The 11,633-nt window shown below is 31.9% G+C and overlaps 1 protein-coding gene across 2 annotated transcripts; it reads left to right on the top strand.

Annotated features, from left to right (window-relative positions):
• Positions 1-6,120: 6,120 nt before the first annotated feature.
• On the top strand, positions 6,121-10,558 carry LOC112529671 (trihelix transcription factor GT-3b-like). Of its 2 annotated transcripts, XM_025141010.1 has the most exons (3): positions 6,121-6,636; positions 9,222-9,830; positions 10,428-10,558. In XM_025141010.1, exons 1-2 carry the CDS (start codon positions 6,277-6,279, stop codon positions 9,819-9,821), a joined length of 960 nt encoding a protein of 319 aa, XP_024996778.1. In that variant the 5' UTR covers positions 6,121-6,276; the 3' UTR covers positions 9,822-9,830; positions 10,428-10,558. The 2 variants fall into 2 exon arrangements, with proteins under 2 accessions (XP_024996778.1, XP_024996777.1); XM_025141009.1 differs by lacking the exon at positions 10,428-10,558 and having other exon boundaries at positions 9,222-10,396.
• Positions 10,559-11,633: the final 1,075 nt, after the last annotated feature.

Raw genomic sequence — 11,633 nt, 5'->3', positions numbered from 1 at the left:
TTTATGTTTGAATTCGTGTAACTAACTGCAGATATACATAATCAAAATACAGGATAAACATCTCATTTTAAATAGAAAAAATCTAAAATATGATTAGAATAGTCATCGAGTTCTAACAGAATACTTAATTATTATTTTTATAAAATGTTATATTATTAAACCAAAAATAAATTATTTCATTATTAAACTTAAATTAAATTATAAAAATAAATAAATTACATAAAAATGAGAACTTTTAAATATTGATTTGATGTGAACATTGATATTTTTTTCAAATTTTTATGATATTTTCAAATTTATATTTTATTCAAAAATAAAATCATTATTGATTTCTTAAAAACACATAAAATCGTATTATAACATCGACAGAGATAAAGAATAAAATAGAACATTAAAATCGAGATGTATCTTCATTTTAGGTCATTCTCGACCATTTCCTTGACCGTGGACCTTGATCCCTTCGACTGGGGATATTCACACATTTTGGCCACTGGACTTGGGGTGTTACATATGATTATTGTAAACTACACGACACCTAGTAATACAACAACACCTAATATATATCTAGTACCAGGGCCCTCATTGTTGATTGGTCTATTGGGAGTTGCATTATTGATTTTGCATTGACGGGGTGATATTAAGATGTCTGAAGGCGGCGAAGGTGATTATCTAAATGGAGGATGTTCAAAAAATCATTAGACTATTCACACCGATTGAACAAATTGAATCGGACCATTTTGGGCGATTTGAGCGATCTGACGGTCCGGTCCGGTCCGCTCTAACAGACAGCCAACTCGCTCGGTCTAGTCTGCTCTGCAGTTTGGACTGAATCGACCACCAAATACACATGTGTTGATTATATTTAGTTTAATGTTTTAACTTCAACTTTTATGACCTAATTAAAAAAACTGTATAGGACATTAATATTTGTAGTTGTCATTTCTTAATTGTCCCATAAATAAATAAAATCCGAAATCTATTAAAAATGAAAATCCAAAATTCCATTTTCGTCCCTTGACTTGTTCAATGTTTTCTAAAACTTCAATTATTATTGGTGGATTTGTTTAATTTTTTTCAACTTGCCAAGTGTTTTTTAAATCTTGAAGATATATGTATTTTTATAACTGTTATATTGGTATAAATTTTATTTTGTGGTTTGTGTCAGGGCTGTATAGAAAACGGCCAACTTGTTCAACCCAACTCCCAAACAACTCAATTTAACCTAACTCGCCAACATGTCAATCATTAGGGTTGAAATTGGGTTAGACCTAGCTCAACCCAACCCAACATGCCAACTCGTAGCTAATATGAAATTTCGATAAATTTTATTTATACTTATATACAACGTATTAGTCTATTATATGTATTAATAATGCTGCCACCTACTTTTTATTGGTAGGGCTGACAATGGGTAAGGGTAAACTTGTTAACGGTAATGTTTTGATCCATTGGATAAGGGTATGTTTAAAGAAATTTTTATCCATTACTCGTTTACCCGAAATTTAGATGGGTAGAGTATGGATAAACAGGTTTTCGTTATTCATTACTCGCTACCTGTTTACCCGAATTTTTAGTAGGTAGGATATGGATAAACATTTTTCTTCATTATCCATTATCTATTACGAAATATGTATATATATATATATATATATATAATTGTATAAAGTTAAATATTAATACACACACACATATATATATATACACACACACACACGGGAGCGATATTTTACAAATCACCCGTGTTTGTATAAACCGCGCAAATAGGCATGTGAATGGTGTGGGGATAGGATGAGACGAGGACCTCAATTCCCATCCATGTCCCCATCCCCATCCCCATCCCCATCTCCAACAATAATTTTTCTTGTTTATGTAAGTTATTTCAAATAAAATATGTGAGACACCACACATGTTTAAATTTCATATATTTACAATAAACCTACAATCCAAAATAATTTAATTTAATACAAAAAAATCACAACATCATATAATAATTAATAATCTAAAACCAAAAGAAATTCAACTTAATCCAAAAAAAAACCTTACCTCACACATACCAAAATATATCGAGTAATTATATTTTAATTTGACATTCAAAATATTGCATACTACCATAGAAAAAAATAATTTTTTTCCAAACCTAGTTAGGATATATGAAACTATGAATTCCCGATTTACATACATTTAACTTACTAATATTTATCACGTAAACGGGCCGGGCCGGGCCGGGCCGGGCCGGGCCGGGCGGGGCGACCAATACCCTTCACCAGTTTGAAACAAACGAGGATCCTCATCCTTGTCTTCATCCCCAGTTTAGCAAGGAATCCCCATCCTTGACCGGGACGGGTGGATTGGGTTCTTCGACAGGTCATGACCAATTCTCATGCCTACGTGTAAACCCATTTCAACAATTTTTTTTTATTGATAAGGGTAAGCATATAATTATGCAATGGACACGTTAATTAACAAAATATCAATATTCTATTATCTCAACCATTTTTTAATCAACTATTTTTCTTTGATAATTAGTAAAAACCGGATACTTTTTATTTATTTATTTTTTTCAGAAAATTATGGATTTCAAATTTCATCTTTTCCAAATATTTTATATTTTCATAAATAAAAAATATTCACGAAATTATGAACCATAAAATTTTGAGTTTTTTTTTTCATGAAACCATGAAACCTTTCACTATAAAATCATGAGTTTTTTTATTAATGAAAACATGAACAATGAAATCATGAGTTTTTTTATTTACGAAACCATGAAACAAAAAACACGAGAATATGAAAAATGAAACACGAAACATAAAACATAAAACCGGTAAAAAATATGGAAAAACATGAATAAAAAATAAATATATAAATTGCTACAAAAACATCACATACCATTAATTATTATCGAAAATAAAAATAAAAATTCAAAAATATCTTTTGACTATTTTACCCTTTCAATTCTAATTTAGGTGGAGGTGATTAATTTTTTTTTTAAATATAAATAACTCATATTTATTTTCAACCAATGATCAGTAAAATCAATAATGGAAATGAGTTTGCAAAGTTTGTATTAATGAAGTGATTTGTAAATTAAACACCTCTTTCTCTATGTGTACATATACTATATTATAAAGCATTTGACAACAACTTTTAAAAACTATTTTTATGCATAAAATATTGTGTATTAATGCATATTACTTAAAATTCAAGATTACAAGTAGATTGTGCTTAAGTATAACTTATTAAAGCTCTATCGTTGAATTCGTGTAACTAACTGCAGATAAACATAATCAAATATAAGATAAACATCTCATTTTAAATATAAAAAAATCTAAAATATAATAGGATAATCATTGAGCTCTAACAAAATACTTAATTATTATTTTTATACAAAAATATATTATTAAATGTAACTTAAATTACTATTGATTAAATTATAATAAAAAAATTGTATTAAATCAAATTACACAAAAATAAGAACTTTTAAATAGTTAATTTAATACTAATATCTATATACTTTTTCCAAATTTTTATGATATTTTAAAATTTATATTTTATTCAAAAAGAAAAACATTATCGCTTTCTCAAAACCACATAAAACCGTATTATATCGACATAAATAAATAATAAAATGAAACATTGAAATTAAGATATGTCTCAATGCATTGCACGAGCACCCTTCTAGTGTAAGATATATACACATAATTATGTTAAGTTAAATATTTAATATTTTTATAATCTTATATATATATGTGTGTCTTACATTAATGTGTAATTTAACTACTTTTCATATTTATCGAATAAAAGAGTTCCCGATAATTAAATAAGAAACAAAACGATGTCGGAAAAATAAATACATCAGAAATTGTTGTTTTACCATTTTTATATTGTTTTTAAAACATTATATTACGATTATATTTTGAGTACTATTAAAATGTTTACTATAACAAATTAGATACAAAATATTTATTATATTTATGAGTTTAAGTTTTATATACATGTCTGAAGTTTAACAATTTTATTTACAGTTCAAAATTAAATTTTGTTTTACCATTTATCCATTATCCGTTTCGTTATCTGCTATTTTAATAGATAATGTAAAATATAGATAATAAGTTTATAAGATAAATAATCACCAGTTTCGTTACCCACTATTTTAAATAGATTGATAATTTTATACCAAATCAAACCAACCAACATATGTACCAACCATACAAATTAAATTTGGTCAGTAGTACCATACCACATACGCAAACTTGGTCGGTACACGGTTTTAGAAGTCATATCATTTTGTAGTATTGAATATTAAACATTGTATTTTTACTAATTTGTCTGAACATTTCATCATTTTGAAGTTTTATTTTTTGCAACTAATTTTTTTTATTAACCTGGATATCTAATCCGCTATGCAAGCCGACTAAACCTAAAGCGACCACCTGCTTTTGCAAATAACCCGGAGTCACTGCATTTGAACTTCCGTGACCACAAGGAGAATTTTATTTCTTCTTAGAAAACTAATTTTTTTAAATGTCACATGTATTATATTACCCGCAAACTCAAATTTTGTACAAAATGACAATGTTCATATATGTACTGAAGTTGGTACAAGACTAATATCAACATGTATCAACCTAAAAAAACTGATACTTGATATAAATTTATCATATCAATTATAATTGATCAGTACATGACATTTATTAATTTTTATTTACCATAATAAATCCATTTCTAGATTTTTTTTAACCATATACTTCAAACCGTTCAACCCAACTCATATAAACCCATAGTTTACGAACTTTCTATATTATATTATAAAACATTTGATAAAAACTCTTTAAAATCATTTTCTTATGCATGGAATATTGTTTATTTATGCATATTACTTAAAATTTAAGATTACAAGTAAATCGTGCGTAAATACAATTTATTAAAACTTCATGTTTCAATTCGTGTAACTAATTGTAGATAAGCATAATCAAATAGATGATAATCATTTCATTTTAAATATAAAAAATCTAAAATATAATTAAGATAATCATTGAGTTCTAACAAAATACTTAATTATTTATAAAAATTATATTATTAAACCAAAAATAATAAAAAATTAATTAAAGAAATACACAAAAAATGAGAAATTTTAAATAGTTAGTTTGACATATCAATATCTTTTTTCAAAATTTTATAATATTTAGATTTATTCAAAAATAAAAACGTTATCGTTTTCTCAAAATCACATAAAACTGTATTATAACATTAACTGAGACGAAAAAAACAAAACATCAAAATCAAGATGTATCATGCTGCATCATGCGAATACCCTTCTAGTATACTTTTACATTTTTGTTATATATATATATATATATATATATATGTGTGTGTGTGTGTGTGTATGTGTGTGTGTGTGTCTTCGCATTAATATTAGAATTGTATCTTAGTTATTTAAATATTTTTAAAAATGTCAATTTAAAAGTGATTTTTTATGAACATAATATAAATACAAGTTTCAATTAAATTTAAATTATTTTCAGTAATTGGAATATTATATTCAAAAGCATGCTAGAAATATAGTGACTTCAAAAATGTAATGATTTTTACAATAAGTAGTATTTCAAATCTTTCAGACCTTGGGCAGATAATATTTTTAAATAGATGTTATATATCTTTTTTCCATAACATTTTAATCTATAAATTAATATACACACATACATACATACAAATATATATATATATATATATACATACACACACATACACACACACACACACANTGAATTAAAGAAACACGCAAAAAATGAAAAATTTAAAATAGTTAGTTTGATATTAATATCATTATTTTTTTAAATTTTTTATAACATTTAGATTAATTCAAAAATAAAAATATTATCGTTTTTTTAAAAGCATATAAAATTGTATTATAACATCAGTTAAGATAAAAAAACGAAACATTAAAATCAAGATATATCTCGTTGGAGTTTGCTTGTAATCATAAATCATAATAAATGTGTGAATATAAAAATATAAAAAATAATTAACAAATTTGATTTGTTGGGGACAAGTTTTTCAAAGACATAAACCTGTAAATAGAAAACTCTGCCAAACTCGGTGGGTGTTTTCCCACCTCAGTCAACTCACAAAAGCTCTTTTTTGACTTTTTTCCGGCACAAATCTCTATCTGACCGCCGGAGTAGATGCAAACCCACCCAACAGAATTGGGGGAATGGAAGAACAATGCAATTCATGAACGAAATCCAAACTTGTTGAACTGAATCTGGTAAAACGATTATGTTTCGCAGCACCAGTGGCGGTGGCGGTGGCGGTGGCGGTAGGGATAACAACGAATCCCTAGCTGGATTGACCCAGATGATGATGATGAATGTTCCTCCTCGGCAACCGGCGATGGTGGTCGGTGGCGGTGCAGATGCGGAGGATTTTTTGAGGAGGGACGATCGGGTACCGTCATGGAGCCAGCAGGAGACGAGGGATTTCATTGCGATTCGTGGTGAGCTGGAAAGGGATTTCACGACGGCGAAGCGTAACAAAAGTCTGTGGGAGGTGGTGGCTGCGAAGATGAAGGAGATAGGGTATAGAAGGACTCCTGATCAGTGTAAATGCAAATGGAAAAACCTCGTTAATCGGTATAAGGTACCAGATTTCTTCATTTTTCTTGAATTATTTGTTTAATTTTAGCAATAAATCTTTGAAATTACTTGTTGGAAGTGATGTAAAGAGCCCTAACTAGATTAACCTCCAAAATGGTTGAATTTGGCTCTGAAACCATGTAAAAGTACATGAACCCCTTTGGATTACTCTCCAAAAAAGTGATTTGAGTATAGAATAGAGGTTCCAACAGCAGAAATTGTCCAAGTCTAGCTGATGATGCCCTCTGTTGGAGGCTAAATGGACACAAATTGTCTGGAACATTGAGTCCCTAAAGTGGTAGACGTATGCTCTGATACCATGTAAGAATATGTAGAACCCATTAGATATTTCTTCAAAAAAGCCATTAGGAGAGAATGAAGGTTTCTAACATATAATAAGAAGAAACGATAAAGTCTAGCCGATGTGGGATTCCAACAACTATGTCTCCCAAATAATCTGAATCATATTTCTTTTTTGCCGAACTATCAAAACCGATTACTGCAACTTGATTTAGATGCATATCTAAACACCCCCTTAATCTTAGCTGGCTTATTTCGGTCAGCTCCGATTTCAGAATTTATGATGGAATGCTTCGTAGCAACAAGAGGGAGGTTGAAGAAATATCCTGAAAGTAATCAAGTGTGAGAGTTGTAAATATTCGTACGGGTCTATAGTTTTTTACTGGATGTTTGCATAGGTGGTGAGGTCTAAGTACGTGCTCTTTCCATGGTGATCGAACTTTTTTGGGGTTTATTTTGAAGAATACCCTTCTGACAGTTTGAGAGGCAATTCCGTGTTAGGAAGAGGCATTCTTTTGTTAGTAACGTGTGTTGTTAAATCTGTCAGAAAGTCATGCATTTAAAAAAACATCCGTTAGAAGATTATTCTCCACATGGATGGATCCTAGAAAATGTAAGTAGCATATCATATTCTAAATCAGAGCTTTTTCGTGCCCAAACATGCCAGAATTAGCCTTAGCAAATAGAATTTATTTTCATGAACCTCATTTGTGAAATCAGAAGCCACGACAAACTAGTCATCTCTGTGAAGTTGGTGCTTAATCTAGACTAAGGGGTAAAACAGTCATTTTTGTCATTCAGACCGGTTATTCAGCACAACAAACAAACAACAATTTAACTTGAAGTTATCTATACGTATATGAATCCATCTGTTTGTTAGGACATGTGGAACCCCTTTGAATTCTCTCTAAAAAGTTCTTGATAAAGATATGGGAGGTTCCTACATATATATTGGCTTAATGGTCCGTGCCTAGCTGATGCGGACTCCAACACGGCCTCTCAAACGAAGACTAGACGGTATCACCATAGAACGGAAGCGAAAAAGTGTAATCTCTAGATGCGGTAGACCCTGCCCAGATACCATATTAGGATACGTGGAACCCATTGGAATTCTCTCTAAAAGATCCCTTACAAAGAGAAGGAAGATTCCTACATATATACAGGTTTGATGGTCCGTGTCTACGTGATACGAGACTCCAACAAAAAGTTGTGTGTCGTTGAGTAAATTCACAACGCTATTTGAACCTTGTGAAGCTTTTCGCTTTTGTGAATTATTGAATGATAAATAGCGGTCAATAAGTAGCTCAGATATTAATTAATAGGATTTGATGACGATCATGTGGAGTTTGGTTGTAATGATATAATCCCTCTGTTCTAAAATAAGTGTCCACAATAGAAATGACACATAGATTTAGTCGTGCATTATTATTACACTTTTTAGTTAACCAAATGACAACTTCAGCCTTAATTAATTTATCTCTCTTCACAACTCTTAAATATTTGTGCATTAATTAAGGGCAAATTTGAGAATTTAATTATCTATTTTTGAAACTAAGGGGCCGTTTACCAAACGCTTACTCAGGTAGGCACTTACCAAGTCACATTACCTCATCGGATGAATATGATAAGGACCAAGAATCTTACCCGGTAAGAGCGAGACAAGGACCATGAGTCTTATCCGGTAAGTGACAACTCTTACCACGGTAAGCGCTTACCGGGAAAATTGTTGCATACGATGTCGTTTTGATAGACTAAAATCTTATTCGTTATGTAAATAATAGTGTTAAATTTTACCGGTAGTCACTTAACGGGTAAGTGTTTGGTAAACGGCCCCTAAAACACTTATTTTGGGACAAACATAAATAGAAATGTGAACGCTTATTTCGGGACAACAAGAATACAATAAAAATATACAAAATTGTTGCAATTTTTATGGGACATAGGCGCGTTTACTTTCTATCTGTTGAACCTCTCGGCGCCTTCCGTCATCATTTGCTTAATTGATGCTATTGTTAACGGGTTATTCAAGTAAATAACTTTCGTACAGATTTTCTTCTAAATGCATAACCTTCTAACAGATTTAAGAACGTATTTACCTAACATAAGAATGCCTCAGAATCTGTTAGAAAGTCGTGCATTTAAGAAAAAATACGTCAGAAGGTTATTCTTCTAAATAACCCTGTTCATCTCACATCATGTCAATGATGTAGATGCTAATGGTCTTCCTTATTATGGCTAAATATATCTTGAAAATCTCTTTTGTGGTCTGAGTTTCAAATCTTCAATTAGGGAAAAGAGACGTTGGATCGAGAGAACTCCCGTTCGTTCCCATTCTTTGACGAAATGCATGCCCTATTCACCGAAAGAACAAGCAACACACCACCAACACCCTTTGATCCCGAAGCTACTTCTAGCCACTCAAAGAAGAGAGGCATAAAAATGGATTCATATCAATCGCTCGAAGAATTATCCGAAGACGAAGATGAATACGAGGATGAAGAAATCAAGATCGCAAAAGCCACGGTTCCTCCAAGAAAGAAACCCGAAAGGGAAAAACGGGCACGGACCTCAAGTTTAGACAAGCCTCCAACTCCAAAACAGCCGAGTTCAGGAAATAATTCAATTCGAGAGATTCTCCATGATTTCTTCCAACAACAGGAGATGATCGAGACGCAGTGGAGACAGTTGATGGAGAAACACGATTACGAAAGACGGGTGTTTGACCAAGAATGGCGGCAGTCAATGGAACGGCTCGAAATGGAGCGGATGAGGATCGAGCAGTCGTGGAGGGAGAAAGAAGAACAGAGACGGATGAGAGAAGAGTCCCGGGCTGAGAGAAGAGACGCCCTCTTGACCGCACTCCTCAATAAACTCGTTCACGAGCAATGATCTTTAAAGGTATCGTTCTTGTTTATAGCAATATATGGTACATAAACTAGCTTCAAGATCAGATTTTTTCAGAAACTCGGTGTTTTATGTGCATACCACCCTAGAACCAACTGTGCTGTATCCTGTGGGCTATCTAGCCGATGCTTACATGAGATAAACGCGTATCTATACTAACTATATTTGTTTGGTTTTATTAACCCGACCCATGAACTATACTACGATATGTTGTAAAGTACACAGACCGGGGTTATTCAGGAGAATAACCTGCATGACCTTCTGATAAATTTAAGAACGCCTAACAAAATAATGTTTGTTCTCTAACACAAGAATACCATATTAATATGTCAGAAGGTTATGCATTTAAAAAAATAATCCGTCAGAACGATTATTCTCCTAAATAACTTGAGCTAGTTAGTTGCTGATCTTGGATATGGAGAAAAAGGTTTCGAGTAGCATATGGGGTTTTAATTGCAAAAGAGATGCTCGTAGAGGTAAGGTCTGTATAAATCTTAACTTCTCCTGATCATAATTACAGTGTGAGATTTACTGGGTCGGTTTGGTTTGGTTGCAAGATTTGATGTATCCTTTCCTCTTTTATCTTGGCAGACGATTGTTATGTTCAAATACGTAGGCAGAGTTGAATGAACCGAAATTTGTTCTTGAAGGACCCTTTTTTCTTGTTTCCGTTACTAGTTTTGATGAACATGAAATTCCGTTATGGGTGTGGATAAGTTGGTTCGAACCACAAAACCAACGAACCAGACTAGATCGAGTGAGAACCAATTACAGATGGTCCAGTTATTGGTTCCTAAACTTTGAAACCGAACGAGTTCTTTTTTTTTTTTTTTTTATGTGATCTACATAAATTATCGGACTACTTACAATGCTGTGATTGGGCAAGAAAAAGCCTCGGCTAGCCTCGGGATGCGAAGATGACCCCGATCGAGCTCTTTCAATATGGGTTTCGGACTTTTTTGTTCGATCTCTACTTGTAACTTTACTTTTGTAAAGTTAGTAAACCAGCATTGAAATGGAAGTGTTTTCTGATCAAAATGTTCCGTATTTTGTTTCAATTATTTCGGAGAACCAACTTTCAAAGCGTAATATATCGTTGAATACAAAAAAGGACAATTATACCCTTTTCTAAAACAAATAAAGCTTCTATTAATGAAATTTCAAAGAGCATATGCCAATTAAAGAGCGAGTCAAAAAACTCGGCATATCAAAATACGAGACGAGACAAGAAGAGAAACGAGAAGGGTGTATTAATGCATGAGCGTCTCGTTAGCTTGTCGCGTAGTGAAACAGACATAGGAGGAGTCACGTTGTAGAAGTATCATGCGAGTCCTTGAGATAATATCACCAAATTTTGACTCATCACGTTCAAGGGAGTTGACAGTTGTAACAACTTGTGTGGCATCCCGTTCCAAAACAAATATCTGATATCCCAGATCAATTGCCGATGATAAAGCTTCCAGTAGAGCAAGGGCCTCATATTTTTTAACCAACGAGATACCAACTAGCGTGGATGTTCATGTTCGGCTACCACAAAGGACCCATTGGTGTCCCGAAGAATTGCAGCTAAATGTCTCTAAATATTATCAAATCAATGTCAATAATGTAGATTAAATCGGTTACAAAATCTACTGTTAATCTTATCTCAGTTATCTGCAACTAATTTGGTAACTGCATAAAAATTTCAAAATACACAAAATCAAGATTGGTTTGAACAATATATAACATTTACATGGTTTTTATTTGAGATCTTATACACACACACACACACATATATATATATATATATATTATACA

This window comes from Cynara cardunculus (assembly GCF_001531365.2).
Source record: "Cynara cardunculus var. scolymus isolate 2C chromosome LG 16, CcrdV1, whole genome shotgun sequence".
Taxonomy (NCBI): Eukaryota; Viridiplantae; Streptophyta; class Magnoliopsida; order Asterales; family Asteraceae; genus Cynara; species Cynara cardunculus.
The sequence above is the reverse complement of the archived record's forward strand: the minus strand, read 5'-3'. Positions and strand labels throughout refer to the sequence as shown.

Excerpts from the sequence above, each read along its gene's own strand:
- LOC112529671 (XM_025141010.1), top strand. The coding sequence starts at position 6,277 with ATGTTTCGCAGCACCAGTGGCGGTGGCGGTGGCGGTGGCGGTAGGGAT. Across the intron at positions 6,637-9,221 it reads ACCTCGTTAATCGGTATAAG|GGAAAAGAGACGTTGGATCG; the intron begins GTACCAGATTTC and ends ATCTTCAATTAG.